General features: G+C 37.6%; 1 protein-coding gene and 1 long non-coding RNA gene across 4 annotated transcripts in view; both read right to left on the bottom strand.

The window, feature by feature from the left end:
- Positions 1 to 2,376: 2,376 nt before the first annotated feature.
- The window catches only part of LOC109082317 (sialic acid-binding Ig-like lectin 7), a 48,385-nt gene continuing 33,800 nt past the window's right edge, over positions 2,377 to 16,961 (bottom strand). For 2 of the 3 annotated variants that reach the window (XM_042742102.1, XM_042742087.1), the window contains exons 3-5: positions 7,392 to 7,760; positions 6,780 to 7,097; positions 2,377 to 2,707 (exon numbers count right to left, since the gene is read on the bottom strand). In XM_042742102.1, the coding sequence (XP_042598036.1) occupies positions 2,391 to 2,707; positions 6,780 to 7,097; positions 7,392 to 7,760 (1,004 nt within the window). In that variant the 3' untranslated portion in view covers positions 2,377 to 2,390. Of the gene's footprint in view, positions 2,708 to 6,779; positions 7,098 to 7,391; positions 7,761 to 7,878; positions 8,028 to 16,961 lie in introns of those variants that run through there. The other variant, XM_042742095.1, reaches the window with a different exon arrangement.
- LOC109082318 lies at positions 10,335 to 11,306 on the bottom strand. Its single transcript, XR_002016388.2, has 3 exons — positions 11,124 to 11,306; positions 11,004 to 11,022; positions 10,335 to 10,925 (listed from the first exon to the last, which is right to left on the bottom strand). It is a non-coding gene; the product is annotated as an uncharacterized LOC109082318 (long non-coding RNA).

Here is a 16,961-nt window from a genome sequence, read left to right as displayed (position 1 = left end):
TCTCTGCCTGGACCCCTATCAAGAGGGAGTAAGTTTGACTGTTTATTTGCTGCTTTGGATGCTGGATTGTAAGTTCATTGTGGATTTGGATTGTGGATTGTGGAATTGTTTTGGACATGGGACTGGAAGAGGATAAAGGAAATTGGATTGTATTGTCTCTGTTACTGTTTGTTCTCTACTCATCTATTACTTCTCAGAATGCCTTCTAGAACACACAGGTAGACTCTTCTGTGTGGTACAGTGGACTGTGTCTCTGCCTGTCACTTGGTAAACCGGGGTTCAACTCCCAAGCAGATCACTCCATCCACCTCATAAGACCACCTAAACCCTGTCAGCTATACTGATCCAGGCAATACCAGTAAGCCAATTCCCTCAGTTCCTGGTCGGAAGCGCTCAACTAGCTTGCTATCCTCCAGACCTTCCTCTGATCTTCTACTCCCATCACTGACCCATTGCTCACCTCACTGTAGCCACTTCCTGGCCTGGAGAATACTCACCAGCATCCTGAGAATGTTAATATTAAAGAAACTGAAAATAAACTTTCTAAAACTTATCCACTTGTGTCTGTCTATATTTTTGGGGCCAGTACTAATTCCCTCACAGATGCAGTCTAATCAGATATGGAATTAAATATACCATGTAAATATGATTAAAAATAGATTATTTAAAACAAAAGCTTCTTAAAAATAATAATAAAAGCATAGGTTAGGTTACAGTGTGGTACTTGCAATCAAAGTAAATGGGGCCAATTTGTAAACATTAAAATACTCACTGATTCAAAGGTATAGCCATAAAATGTAAAGAATATGTATTTTTGCATGATTTGAGTATTTTGTAAGATTTTATCCCATTTTACAACTTTGTTGCCATGACAATGGTATTTATAAAATTTTACATGAGATTAACAAAGTACAATGATTCAGTTGGTTCCTGGTGGACAAAATCCCACAGTTTTACTCCAATGTGTGTCACAATGCTTCACTGTAACCTCCTTTTTTTTAAAGAAAACAAGAGAGGAACTTGAAATATTCCTTAAATGGCTAAATTGTCTTTGGTCCACAAAAAAAAATGCTATTGTATGACTATATACATGACCCAGAAGTTATATGGCGTTTTTACTTTTTTTGTTTTTTTTTTATCATGTTTCACACTTGAAAGCTGCAGCTAACATTCATTGTAATTACAAGACAAAACACTGATTGTGTGAGCAATTCTAGCTCAGATGTTGATATTTTCATATGTTGTGTCTTCTGATTGCTGAGAGAACACTTCTCCCATTTTTGCCTCCTGCTCTAGTACGGTTTGATTTTTCTCTGACATCACTACAGCTGCGATTCTGCTGTTGGGCTGATCACCTCCTGTTGAGCTCTCTGCCTCTGATACTCCACCAGGATAATGTTGGACCACAGCGTAGTCAGTTGTCTGCGAGGAGATGCCCCTGATCTCTTCTGACTCTGGTTGGGTGTTTGTGAAGTCAATGGAGGTGTAATGGAGTTCTTCATGATTCTGGGTGACAGATCCAGTAGGAGACAGCATGGCATTATTGGCACAATCAGGGCCACTCTCATCCTCCTGTTGTACAAACAGATGAACAAATCAAGTCGAGAGCTGCAGTATTTTAAAATGAACAGTGTACTTTGAGGGAACTTACCCTGTCAGCCAGAATGAGTTCAATGCCATCGTCTCGTCTTGTGTTGCTTTCTCTTCTGAAAAAAATATATTTCCATGTGTCCGTGATCAAAAAATTAAACAAATTAACATCAGCCATGTATGGATTTGAATGTTGACAAAATAGTTTTCAGAGTTGACATAATTTGCTTATTGCTTAAGTGAGATTAGTTCTGTTGCTTAATTACATTGATGACTTGTAGTGACCTTGGGCAATGTGGACATACCTTGCACAGATAAGTGAAATGCCACATATGATCATCATCACAGAAGCCCCACCAGCAACTCCAACCAAAAAAGAGATTTGATTGTCAGCCAGAATGAGTTCAGTGCCATCTAATAATAAATTACAGGTTTTTGGAGAGCCACTCATAGAATTGATCAATTATATGAAATAAAAAGCATCTAATTCTAATAATGCTAGTGATTGCAGTCCATCCTCCTTTCTAGAAGAATGAGCCGAGCAGCAAGTTTGAACTGTGGTTAGTAACAAAACTGGTTTGTCTTGTAGCAAAAGCATGTCTTTTAGCAAAAAGGTTCTTTTGCATAAAATTTATTTACATAAAAGTGTGTGAGGTAATGAAGAATTGAGCATTTATCCTTTGCCCTTTTTCTAATGTAATAACTAGAAATGTACAACACCAACAGAATTGTTAAAATGTATAATTAATGGTATTTAAGATGATGCATCTTTAAATACTTTAAACATTAGACCTTAAAAATTAATGTCTATAAAATTTACCTGACACCTGAGGAGTGGAATGAAGCAAATTAAACTGGTGACTTGCAGTGCCATGAGTGTTTCTGCTGACACACTGCAGAGTGGATGTGTGTGTGAGAGACTGATTAAAAGTGATGGAGCTCCTCAAGCCTGTGCTGCTCAATCGCTCTTCACTGATGAACATGTTTGAAGAGTTAGTGACAGGACATCCAGACAGATGCCACTCCAGTTCAGGAGAGGGATTCCCATCAGCCTCACAGAAACACACAGTTACATCAGTCCTGGTACAGTTGGAGGATGGAGAGATTTTAGGGGCATCTGAAAGTATTTAAATGAGAAAAACAGAATAACTACAATGATTCTGCTCGTGACAGTGATAAATGCTGCAGTTCAGCACTGCTTGATTTGCATCACTGCTGCAGAACACAAAATAAGTTGTTTTGAAAAATATTTCATTTGTTCATACAATGAAAGTCAAATGTGTACAATATTGCTTTGGACCCCACTGATGCTATAGTGCTGATGAATCAACAGTCAGAAGAGTGCATTTGGAAAACAATCTAGTCTTACTGAGTGACTATAATCCAGACTGATCTGAATGTCTGAAGCTACAATTTATACTGAAAAATCAATGTCCCTGCATTTAAATAAAACTTCAAAACAGCAATGTGGTAAGTTTAACTGGAAAAATTAAAGGCCTTTTAATAATATTATTTGGCCTTAAACTTAATAAAGAGAAACATTTTTTATAGCTAGTAGGTATTACTGCATCATAACATAATAACAGTGTCATAACTGTTCATTTTATAATTTACTTTAAGTTGGTAATGAATGTGACGAGGTAAAATTGTCTGTTATGTAATACTCACACTGAATGTTCAGCATCACTGAAGAGTTTTTGGTGCCGTGTTGGTTCTGAGCTGTACAGTGGTACCAGCCTCTGTGATTCAGGTCGATCCTTTCGAAGGTAAGATTGTCTCCAGTCTGCAGCTGCTCCATCTGTCCTTCACTCTCTCTGGACCAGGTGTAGTTCAGCACTGCTGGATTTGCATCACTGCTGCAGGTCAGAGTCACTGAACCGCCCTCCAACACAGAGCTGGAGGTACTGACTGAAACTGATGTATTTTTAGGAGCATCTAAGAAGCAAAGATAAAAGATTGATATAGGAAAACAAACTGGCTTACTGGGAAGGTTGATTAGGTAATATTTCTGTCAGTTACATACAGTGGCCTAATTATTTAGGCATAATATATGAATGCGTTAGGTAACAAAATATCAAAACAAGTGGCATTTCTTTTAAGGTAGATGCTATTTGGTTTGATATTTTGTTATTTAATGTGATAATGCACAGACTGAAGTGTCCAAACGTGTTCAAATATGTTTTGGGGTCACTGTGTATATACATTTTAACCTTATTATACATATAAAGTGACAGTTTCACCATTTACTGACTCTCGTGACAATCCAAATTGTGTGCATGTCATTCTTTTGTGCAATTCAAAAGAAGTTATTTTGAAAAATACTTCATTTGTTCATACAATGAAAGTCAAATGTGTGCAATGCTGCTTTGGACCCCACTGACGCTATAGTGGTGATGCATCAACAGTCAGAAGAGTGCATTTGCAAAACTTACTGACTAGAATCCAGACTGGTCTAAAAGTCTGAAGCTACAATATATTGTAAAATCTAATAAGTCAGGCTTACTTAAAAAAAAAAAAAAAAAAAACCTTCAAACCAATTGCTTAAAGAAAAACAAGTAAAGTGAAATAGGAATAGGATGTACTGACAAATGCTTAATATAGTTCACTTACACAAGAGTTTTAGTAACTTGAAAAGAACTGTAGGGAGTACTTGATAATTTACTTTAGGTTTACTCTTGACTTAGTATGGCAATGGTTCCCAACCTCGTTCCTGGAGGCACCCCAACACTGCACATTTTGCATCTCTCCTTTGTCTGACTCACCCATTTCAGGTCTTGGAGTCTCTACTAATGAGCTGATGAACTGAATAAGGTGTGTTTCATTAAGGAGACATGGAAAACATGCAGTGTTGGGGGGCCTCCCGGAACGTGGTTGGGAACCACTGTAGTATAGCTACTCAGAATTGCTAACTCCCAGAGTGCATTGCGGCATTAATAATTATGCAATTGATTTGTTTTACTTTTACTTTTTTTTTTGTCAATTTTATTTGCTGTCTTGTCTCAGTAGTAGCACAGCAAAAAGAGCAAATATTGCTATTATAAGTATATATGGCTATTGTTACAATTAATAAGATAAATACAATTTTATTGTTACCTTTGTTGTGTTTTGCATGCTGAATGTTGGAGTTTGTGTGTGACTCAAGCATGGGCGATTGCGAGATATTGCCACAAATAAAAAAGGATCATATCAATCCAATTAAAAGCTTCACAAGGTGTTTTTGAAAAACAGTAAAATTGTAAAAGATCATTAATCAACTTGAAAAACACACTAGCAAATGATTTAATTAAAAGTTAGGTCACCTTCTAAACGAAACCTATTTATTACTTCCCTTCCTTTGAAACCAAATAACTGTGATTTCATGTTGCATCAGTAGTAAAAGAATGACAACTATATAAATGAAGTTCCAACTGCCTAACCAAAGACAGCACTAATCACTATAATGGTGAGTTCAAACAAAAACATTTTTTAGGACAATCAACATCATTTTATGAAGTCAGCTTATATGATGTTCTCTCAGATTTTTCAGTTGTATTGACAATTCAACATTCAGGATGACTTTGGGAAACAAGTGAATGCAACTAGAGAAAGATAACTACAGAAGTGGAGGAAATGAGTGAAAAGTCTATAAAGAATTGCCCCGCCTCAAAAACTCTTTCTTCTTCTTTTTCTGTTGTTATGTTCCACATTATCAACATATTAGTGCATTCTCTGCCTCTTACTGGTGTATTAAAGGGTTAGTTCACGAAAATGTTTTACTCACCCTCAAAGCATCCTAGGTGTATGTGACTTTCTTCTTTCAGACGAATCCAATCGGAGTTCTATAAAAAATTGTCCTGGTCCCTTCAAGCCTTTCAATGGGGGTAAGCGGGTGTTGGTTGTCAACAGTTCAGAAGGTTTGAAATAAAGTGCACGCGTCTGTAATAAAACGTCCCTCACACACGGCTCCGGAGGGTGAATAAAGGCCTCCTGTAGCGAATCCATGCATTTTTGTAAGATAAATATCTATATTCCAAATGTAATAAACACTTTTTTCTCACTTTTGCTGACTGTGGTACGCGGAAAATATTCCGGTGGATGACGTAGGACATATGTGTCGCACGCGTGCCTCTGAGAAATGCGGGAGCAAAGTAAACAAAGTTTCCTTACTGTAGCAAAGGAAAACTAGTCTCCTTTTGGCTTATATCGAAATCCTCCAACATTTTTGTTTAAAATGCGCGCACTTTATTTCATGTCTTCTGAACTGTTGACAACCAACACCCGCTTACCCCCAATGAAAGGCTTGGAGAGGCCAGGACAATTTTTTTATATAACTCCGATTGGATTCGTCTGAAAGAAGAAAGTCACATACACCCAGGATGCTTTGAGGGTGAGTAAAACACAGGCTAATTTTCATTTTTGGGTGAACCAACCCTTTAATGTCACTGGTTCTTTTGTGGCTACTCGATTATTTTAAGTAAGCGTCACACAAAGCAGTAAGTAAGTTGTTTTATTTGCCTTGAAATTGGCTGTAACTTAATAAAATATAGTAAGTACAACAACTAAGTAAATATACTAAGGTAAGGTAAACTACTGGATTTTACAGTGTACTGTATATACTGAAAAATCAATGTCCCTGCATTTAAATAAAACTTAAAAACAGGAATGTGGTTAGTTCAACTGGACAAATTAAAGTTATTATTTTAATTATTATTTGGCCTTAAACTTAATAAAGATAAAAAAATAACAAATAAAAAAAAACAATCATAACACAATAACAGTATCATAACTGTTCCTATTATAAATGACTTTAAGTTGGTAATAAATGTGACAAGGTAAAATTGTCTGTTATGTAACACTCACACTGAATGTTCAGCATCACTGAAGAGTTTTGGGTGCCGTGTTGGTTCTGAGCTGTACAGTAGTACCAGCCTCTGTGTTTCAGGTGGATCCTATTGAAGGTAAGAGTGTCTCCAGTCTGCAGCTGCTCCATCTGTCCTTCACTCTCTCTGGACCAGGTGTAGTTCACTGCTGGATTTGCATCACTGCTGCAGGTCAGAGTCATTGAACCGCCCTCCAACACAGAGCTGGAGGGAAGCACAGACACTGATGTGTTTTTTAGGCGAATCTGAAGGAAAAAAAATCAAAGCCTCACAATAAAATCACAATAATATGATTAACAAAACTAAAAAGCATCTCAAAGCATCACTTACACTGAACATGTAATGTGATGTTGGTCTGTGCTGTTTTGTTCTTGTCCTGTAGCTGGTAGGTTATAGTGCAGGTGAAAGTGACTCTGTGCTGACGGTGAGTAGCAGTGAAGTTCAGATCAGAGATGAGCTCCTCTAGTCTGCTGCTCTCACTGAGGGGGATTCTGGGAGTGGAGCTCCATGTGAGAGTTGGTGGAGGAGAGGAGCAGAGAGTCTCAGCAGAGCAGCGCAGACTCACAGATCTCCCCTCCAACACCTCCTCCTGATCCTGCACCTCCTTCTGCTCCACATACAGCTGCACTGTGGGTTTGGTGGGAGAGTCTGAAATAAACACATATTTATGTTGTATATATGAATATATTGATTATAAAGTAACATTTTGGTTGAAGACTATCATCGCCACAATGTTTTTTTGTTTTTCTCCTCAAATAAGATACTTTTTTTTTTTTTTTTTTTTTTTTTTTTTAAGTCTATATTGATCATGGAAACTCTGGATTAAAATGTTGTTGTCTTTTAGACTACTGTCATAATCATTTCACATAGTGATTGTGAAAGAGATTTCATTGTCTTGTACTAGAACAATTTACAGTTTATAATATTTTTCCAGTCACTCACCAATCACATGAATTGAAACACTTGTTTCTGAATAGGTCCATTTCAGTTCACCTTCACCCTCAATCCTGAAGTAATATTGACCACTGTGATTTGATCTGAGGTCATGAAAAACAGTGGTACAGTTCTTGTCTTTTAATTTTCCAGTTATATTCCCTTTCATGAAGGAGTTCTGGCTTGATGTGCTTGAGTTAAACACTAGATTGTTGTTCACATCAGTCCCGTCTTTGAACCACAGTCCTGTAGCTCTTTCAGTGAGGTTTTTGTCATATTTTTCCTGAATCTCAAATCTGCACTTTATGGTCACACAGGATCCACTGAGAGCTTGAATGTTCTGTGGCAGACTGATGCTGAAATCTCTACAGCAAACACCTACAACACACACATAATGCAACCATGTAAGAAACAATTTAAAAATTATGAATATCGAGAAAAGAGGTCTGAAATTTTTCTTCTTAAATTTAGTTTATGAATGGAAATATATTCAAACCTTTCAACAGAAAACCAAGAAGAATTATTTTCTCTGCTGTCCAGATGTCCATCCCTTCATTCAGTGAGGAGCATCAACCTATAGGTGAACAGCAAACTGAGCCCAAAAAGGAAGAAACCTGTAACACTGGATAAACTGAGCCACCCTCATTCCTCGCTCACTTTTTGTGATTAAGAGACTTTTCTTTGAGTTTGAGAGCACTGACAACATAAAACTCACCTTTAATTTCAAAGAAAAAGATGCAAACGTTTTTGCACAAATATGTGCCAAAGATAATACCTCAGGAAGGAGGAAGTAATATTTCATATTTTACATCAACATTAATGGTTGATTGAAAACAAAACATTGTCTTACTTTTTGTTTATTTTCCTCCCATTAATTAAAATAATTTCTGAAAATAATACTTAGCATGTATAGTATGTGTGCAAAAGCATTACAGTTTTTTTTTTCTCTGTGAATTCTTATTTTATACCCTTGAATGTTGGTCCATTACCCATAAATTTGAATAATTATATTCACTTTAATAGTTTAGTATACGTAATCCATGTGTTTAACCATTTAAATCATCTAACTATTCTCTGCATTAGTTTTTTTTATTAATTGTTTCATGAAATTGGTTGTTTCGTGCACTCTAGATTAATAAACACTGCAGGGAATTTGGAACTGGATATTTAAACAATATGTGGATGAAAATGAAGCATAATTAGAATAAATATATATTTTTAAATAATGTATTTTAATAATGATTATCATTAAAGCATAATATATTCTTTAATTAAAAAATATGTTAAATATGGTATGTATTATCTGATTTATTTTTTTTTATTAGTTGTTTTATTTTTTGTTTATTGTAATGGAAGTTAAATATGTTAGATATTATGGCATTTGTTAGGGTATAATGTTTTTGGTTTTCCTGTTTAGATCCCAAGTTTCCAGCTGTAACACCTGCTGCTGATTAGAGACGGACTGAAGCTCTGCTGCAGAAACCGAATCTGAAGCATAATCTACTGACTGCATCAGATCTATTATAACTTCCCTTTTTCAACACATCACACCAGCACTTCCTGGATCAGCATGAACATGCCTTCTGTGCACAGACAATGCCTTTAACTGAATTTCTGTAAAGTCTTTTGCTGCAAAAACTATACAACTTACATAATCTTCTGCATTCCATCTAATTTCAGTCTGTTGCACACACAAAGCTATAGTATGTCTTCAGAAAACTTGAAATGTAGTGAACAGGTTTTATAGATGTATGAGCAGGGAGAGGGGGAAAAAGTAAGGTGATGAATTAAACAATATTATCAATGAATGAAAAAAATGATTTTTTTTTTTATTCTGATTTTTTGTATTGAGAAAATCACTCCCATAAAGGAAATACCAACATAAAAAACAAAGCTCAAACCTAAAATGTTCTGCATGTACATTATATTTGCCATCATTACATCTGGACTTGAGCTTAAAGTCTAAAGAACAAGAATTTTTATTTTTTTTTATAAATGAACCCTGTAATGTGTTCCAGGGATCAGTTTTTTAAATCTGTGTTGCAGGCAACCAGGGACACCAAGTACATTTTGCAAATTGACATATTCATTCTTCAGGACAAAATAAAATAAAAAAATCTATCAGACAATTTGGCACCACACTGAAAAACATATTCCCTTTCACACTGAACAAAGTTTCTCATTTTTGTGTGTTGGAGCTATGTTCTGGCTAGCCTTCCTTTAAGTTTCATGTAGTTTTACTTTGGATGTGTTGGTTGATATTTGACTTTAGTCACAGCTTCACCTGCTCTCTCATGGGATCACTAAAGGTGTGTGGAGGAAATTCAAGAATGCTATTGTTCTGAAGGTAATCACAGCCATTGCCGTTGCTTTTATACGACAGTTCAAGAAACTTCGGCATTTAATAAGTGGTTATAACTTATATTTTGATCACAATATTGCCAGTTACAGTACTTGGTCTATTTCTGATCTGCCACCAGTTTTGGCATTCAGGAATGAATCTGTGTTTTTGAATGAATTGGTTGAGTGAATGATTTAACAACTCTGGCATATTAATATAACCCTGCAGAAAGAGACACTGATAATTAACCCATTTAATTCCATTTTTTTCCAGACATGAAAATATCCAGATGATGTGTCATTAGTAACCCTTTGAAATAATAAATAATTATTATTAATACATTTTTTTTTTTTTTTTTTGGAAGTGTAAAAAATTTGTGTTTTATGGTCGGTGGGATAATGTGTATACTGAATTAACATTTTTCTACAGTCATCAGAATTTTTATATATCTCAGCCCAGCAATTTTAAAACCTGTTTCATCACATTCTAGAGTTACTATTATGCATAAAACCCCTTATACAACACTTATAGGAATACTGAGATAAAAGACAAAAAATACAACCATCAATGTGTTTTAAAATTGTTACTTTACTTACACAACAGGTCAGGTCATTTCAATTCTCTCATCCTTTTTTTGTACATTCAATTAAATTCTATGCAATCAACACTTTCAAGCTTCAATAAGTATGAAAAGACATTGTACAGACAGAAGATGGGTACAACTGGAGTCAAAGATATATTATACAACAACAAATATTCCTACATCAAAACGTAAACATTAAGAAACTATATGAATTGCAAATTAAAGGCCTACTTGAAAACATATTGTCAGAAATAGTACATAAAATGACAGAAATGATAATAGACAAATAACTAGTCCATGTGCGCATAAAATGTTTTGTAATGCATCAGGCTTGAAAACAGAAATAATCCATGTGCAGTTAGTTGTTTTCTATTAGATTATGAATGCATAACAAAACTCTATTATAAACAGGTCAAATCTCATGTCAAGTCATTCATGTGGAAATATATGCATTATAAACATTCTCAAAATACAGCTGACAAAGGAAGAGAAAGGGGGAGATAAAATGTCTATTTGTTGTTTATTGTGTGTCACCTCTCTTAATGTTCAAGGTCTCATATTCAGAGGGTGGAGCAGATAGCTGAAGAGACGCATATGTGTCTGCTGCCTCATTCTGAGCCTGAAAACAGAAACTCTTCATCATCATCACCATCATCATCATGCTGCCTTACTATATCCACTATATAAGGAGACCCACCTTCAGCTTGCTGGACAATCTGGAAAATAGGAAATGAATTACTAAAAAGCATTCAAGCTCAGCACATCAGTAAATTTATCTCTGATAGAGAAATGTGTTGTAACTGTTTGAATGACTCACTGTCTAATTTTGTAGAGTGCAAGTCCAACAGTCAGAGCGAAGAGAACCAGAATCAGGGTTAATATGATCAAGAGTGAAACTGTAGCCTGTTGACAATCTAAAGACACACAATATGCACATGAAACAGAAACATATAGCATAGAAAGAGAGAAAATTGTGAGTCCCAATACTGTCCAAGTAGTATTTACATGGACCGCAGTACTAGTAAAATGTGAGTTTTACTAGTAAAATATTTTTTCTTGCTGTTTCATAAGTATAATGATTTTTTTATTACAGGTGTTGTACAATCTGACAGCTTTACAATTCAGAAAGACAAAAAAAGAGACTGGCGTATGAGTGGCATGATTTGAAGCAATAAAGCACGAGAGGCTATGCTTTATTGTGAAAACTGTATTATTAGTATCTATTTGCACAATAGCCACAATGGGGGGGGGGGATTATGTCACGAATCCGGTCTATGAACTTCCGTTCACTCACCACCAGATGTCACCCACTCACTACATGGACTCTCACACCTCACAGACTGTTACACTCTACCCTGGACAACATTTCCCATAATCCATTGCACTGATTGCACACAGCTGTAACCATTCACACGCTCACCTGAAAGCTATTACACACAGTATAAAACACCCACCCAGATCCTGTTCAAGTGGCTGAGTATTGATTAGCGTTTATTACTGTTTAGCTAAATGTTACTTTACAGAGCCTGCTCTATCTTTCCCAGTTTATTCATAGTCTTGCCTTGCCTGTTTTTTTCCTGTGTTTTGATTCTCATCTGTGTATTTCAGATTACCCCCTTCTTCTTGCTGTTTGGACTCTGTTTGCCCCTGACTGGATTATTGCTGTGTACCTGGATACTCTTTGCCTTGCCCTGTTGGATACTGTGTTTGTGACCACGTCTTTTAATAAAAAGCTTGCATATGGATCCGCATGTCTCTCGTCTCATTGGCTCCGTTACATGTACATTCATGAAAATTATTTTTAACACTTATGATAAACTTTCAGCATTTTCGTAGTGTTTTATGTTCTGAGCTCCCCTTCTTTTCTTTCTAAAGATTGACAGAGTTGAATTAGTGCTGGAAAGCTTTCGTTGAAATTGTTCAGCAGTTTGTGTGCTTGTTTTGATTTGTTTAATTTAAACTTTGATTTGAATTTGTTTGTGTTGTGTGATTTTGTGTATCAGTTGTAACTCGCTTCATCTTTTAAAAATTTTCTTGTGGAACATCAGCTCTGTGGAAGTTATCTATTTTCTTTTCTGAAAAGCATGTGTTCATGTTGTAGCTATATATGACCTTTACCGGAAGGGAAATCAATAGGTCAGACTCAGACTTACATTAAAACATTAAGACAAACATTAAAACTTCTCTATTCTGTGCCTTATTTTTGCTATAGGCCAACCTGGGTCAAAGTGGGTTTTATAGTGGCTGTGAAGTCAGTTCCTCGCAAGTGCAAAAAACCCAGCAGAGAACATATGATGTACAACAAATTGCATTAGTGTCTGACATTAACAAAGTGTCAAAAGACTTTTTGTGTTCATTTTGAATTGTATATCGTATTTTTTTATTAAAAGCAAATAAAGCCGCATTTCATCTCAGTGCTGACCCCTTTTCAAAGTTAGCTGTCTTTGAGCTTCTTGCCTGGATTGTGTTATCTCCCCTGTTAGGGTTTTAAGTAGATAGCCAACTTTCCGTGGTCTGGGCAAACTTCAGCCATGCCTAAGGAAACTGCTATTCGAAGATAGCTGTGTTCCAGCTCAGAAACTACTCCCCTTATTAGGGTATTTAAGTAGTGGTCTCTTTGAACCCCTTGCCTAGCCTGTGCTGTCTCCCATGTTAGGGTTTTATAGATTGCCCACTCTCTGTGTGAGCGGCCCAGGGTGTCAGTGCCATGGCCCCTTTCTGAAGAAAGGTTAAGTGTATGTCTGTCACTTCCTCGTTGTTCTCTCATTAGGTGGACAGGTACGCACCTCAGCATGGCATAGTTTGCATTTCATTCAGGACACAGTGTGAGCTCCCTAGAAGGGGAACGGAAAGCGAAAGAATCGCAATGCTTGGGAAAAACCACTATAGAGTTGATGTCGCTATAGATTTAGAACTGGTGAATCCGGTTTACAGGTTTTATAGAAAGAGTATGATGTGCGCCAAATGAGCCCCTCTATAAACCGAATACTTCAATGGTTGAGGTGCGCTCAACATGAGAGCCAACGCAAATGTAATGACGTGTCATCATGTATTAAAGAAGAGTGGCTTGATTAAGTGCTGGAAATAGCGTAGGATGGGCACAGAATGGTAACAAAATTCCTAGACATTTAGCTACAGTCACAGATAGCTATAGAAGAATTCACGTATTCACGTTTTTTATATATATTGTGACGAGTTGGCTGCCTCCCCCCTAATTATCATCATCAACCCATCCCTTAATCGCTGCCCTTCACCAGGCTCCCGACAGGAGTGGGTGTTCTCTCTCTCTCTCTCTTTCTCTCTCTCTATATATATATACAGGTGCTGGTCATATAATTAGAATATCATCAAAAAATTGATTTATTTCACTAATTCCATTCTAAAAGTGAAACTTGTATATTATATTCATTCATTACACAGAGACTGATATATTTTTAAATGTTTATTTCTTTTATTTTTATGATTATAACTGACAACTAAGGAAAATCCCAATTCAGTATCTCAGAAAATTAGAATATTACTTAAGACCAATACAAAGAAAGGATTTTTAGAAATCTTGGCCAACTGAAAAGTATGAACATGAAAAGTATGGCTCCTTTTGCCTGAATTACTGCAGCAATGCGGCGTGGCATGGAGTCGATCAGTCTGTGGCACTGCTCAGGTGTTATGAGAGCCCAGGTTGCTCTGATAGTGGCCTTCAGCTCTTCTGCATTCTTGGTTCGGCATATTGGATCTTCCTCTTCACAATACCCCATAGATTTTCTATGGGGTTAGGGTCAGGCGAGTTTGCTGGCCAATTAAGAACAGGGATACCATGGTCCTTAGTCCAGGTACTGGTAGCTTTGGCACTGTGTGCAGGTGCCAAATTCCTGTTGGAAAATAAAATCTGCATCTCCATAAAGTTGGTCAGCAGCAGGAAGCATGATGTGCTGTAAAACATCCCTGTGTATACGGTTGCGTTGACCTTGGACCTCAGAAAACACAGTGGACCACACACCAGCAGATAACATGCACCCCAAACCATCACTGACTGTGGAAACTTTACACTGGACCTCAAGCAACGTGGATTGTGTGCCTCTCCTCTCTTCCTCCAGACTCTGGGACCATGATTTCAAAAGGAAATGCAAAATTTACTTTCATCAGAGAACATAACTTTGGACCACTCAGCAGCAGTCCAGTCCTTTTTGTCTTTAGCTCAGGCGAGACGCTTCTGACGCTGTCTGTTGGTCAGAGTGGGCTTGACACAAGGAATGCGACAGCTGAAACCCATGTCTTGCATATGTCTGTGCGTAGTGGTTCTTGAAGCACTGACTCCAGCTGCAGTCCACTCTTTTTGAATCTCCCGCACATTTTTGAATGGATTTGTTTAACAATCCTCTCCAGGGTGCGGTTATCCCTATTGCTTGTACACTTTTTTCTACCACATCTTTTCCTTCCCTTCGCCTCTTCTATTAATTTGCTTGGACACAGAGCTCTGTGAACAGCCCAGGCCTCTTTTGCAATGACCTTTTTTGTGTCTTGCCCTCCTTGTGCAAGGGTGTCAGTGGTCGTCTTTTGGACAACTGTCAAGTCAGCAGTCTTCCCCATGATTGTGTAGCCTACCGAACTAGACTGAGAGACCATTTAAAGGCCTTTGCAGGTGTTTTGAGTTAATTAGCTGATTAGAGTGTGGCACCCGGTGTCTTCAATATTGAACCTTTTCACAATATTCTAATTTTCTGAGATACTGGATTTGGGATTTTCCTTAGTTGTCAGTTATAATCATCAAAATTTAAAAGAAAAAAACATTTGAAATATATCAGTTTGTGTATTAATGAATGAATATAATATACAAGTTTCACTTTTTGAATGGAATTAGTGAAAATAAATCAACTTTTTGATGATGTTCTAATTATAATACCTGCACCTGTATATATATACTATATTATATAATATAATATATATATAATGTGTGTATATATATATATATATATATATATATAGTGGTGTCTATATATTATAATATATATATCTATATATATATATTATATATAGTATAGGGGACTAGAGAATGGTTACTAAAGCCCTTGCTGCCTGCCTTATAAATCACATAACCAACCACAGATGTCTTCCAATAAAGTATGAAGGGGGCACACCTGATGTAATTGGAGCCTCATCACTGCAACTGTTTTAAATGCAAAGTGCGCCTCCCCTCTGGAGACCGGTCTCTTCCTGTGCATGCACGCTGGTGTCCTCGTGGGGCCAGGAAGGGTGTATAGAGGGAACTCCCACGCCGCCAGAGACGTGACCTGCCGGGGCCTTTACACGCCGTCGTCCCGGCTGCCCTGGGCCGTCTAGTCCCTTCAAGCGCCACGGCCAGTGAGATGGATGCAACCGCTGGAAGAAGCCGCAACCCCTCGTGCCCTGGACCAAAGAGGGGAGCGCGTGCAGCTGCCGGACTCTGCCCCTTACCTGGACCCTTCCTTCCTGAACACTACCTGCCCTTCACATACCTCGCAGCATGACGAGGACACCAGATTCCCTGTTTATTTTGGACACTCTTCCCCTTTGGACACTTATTCCCTCTTATTTTCTGTTAATAAAAGCCTCTCCGAGGCCTGACGCCACACCCACCATGTCTGTCGTTTGCTCCTCCCGCCACACTGGTGGAGAATGCGGGCAAGTCAGAGCCTAGACAGCACAGTTGGGCAACACCTGGTGACATCATTCCCTCTCGCTCACAAAAGTTCGCGAAAACCCGGACTGGGACAGAGGGCAACACCTGGTGACATCATTCCCTCTCGCTCACAAAAGTTCGCAAAAACCTTCTATTGGCATATTACCCTGTGGCTGTCACCTAAAACCCAGTTTCTCGGTCCCTGTTCTGGCGCGATACCTGGGACCCTTCTATTTGTTCTGAGATACGCGGTGAAGGGGGGGATATGGGATATGGATTTTCCTAAGTGCAAGTATGTCACAAAAATCAAATGCAAAATGCCGAAAATTAAAAGACAAAGAAAACAGTGTGGTAGGTGAGGGTGAGAGAAAAGAGGGGTATCAGATTTGTAGGTATAATGAATGAATATATATACAAAGTTTTCCACCTGTTTTTGATGGATTAGTGAAATAAATCAACTTCTTTGATGACATGACACATACTAGGAAAAGCGAACATTATATGACCTGCCCCTTAAGAGATACTCTATATATATATACTAATATATATATATAACTATATATAAATGTGTGTATTATATTATAATAATAGAGTAGGTTTGTGTAGTATAATATAATACTAGTATATATATATCATAGAATTGATATTCTAATTATATATATATGTATAGGACTAGAGAATGGTTATGATATTCTAATTATATATCACATAACCAAAACCACAATGTCTTCCAATAAAGTATGAAGGGGGCACACACCTGACTGTAATTGTGGAGCCTCATCACTGCCACTGTTTAAATGCAAAGTGCGCCTCCCCTCTGGAGACCGGTCTCTTCCTGTGCATGCACGCTGGTGTCCTCGGTGGGGCCAGGAAGGTGTATAAGGGACTCCCGTACGTTACACCTGGCCGCCAGAGATTGACCTGGCGGGCCCCGTTACCCGGTCGTGCACTCGGGCCAGGATGCCGCGCGTTCTAGTCCCCATTCAAGCGCGCCACGGC

This window comes from Cyprinus carpio, chromosome A4, assembly GCF_018340385.1.
Source record: "Cyprinus carpio isolate SPL01 chromosome A4, ASM1834038v1, whole genome shotgun sequence".
Classification (NCBI taxonomy): Eukaryota; Metazoa; Chordata; class Actinopteri; order Cypriniformes; family Cyprinidae; genus Cyprinus; species Cyprinus carpio.
Note: the sequence above shows the minus strand (reverse complement) of the source record. Positions and strands in the feature narration are given on the sequence as shown.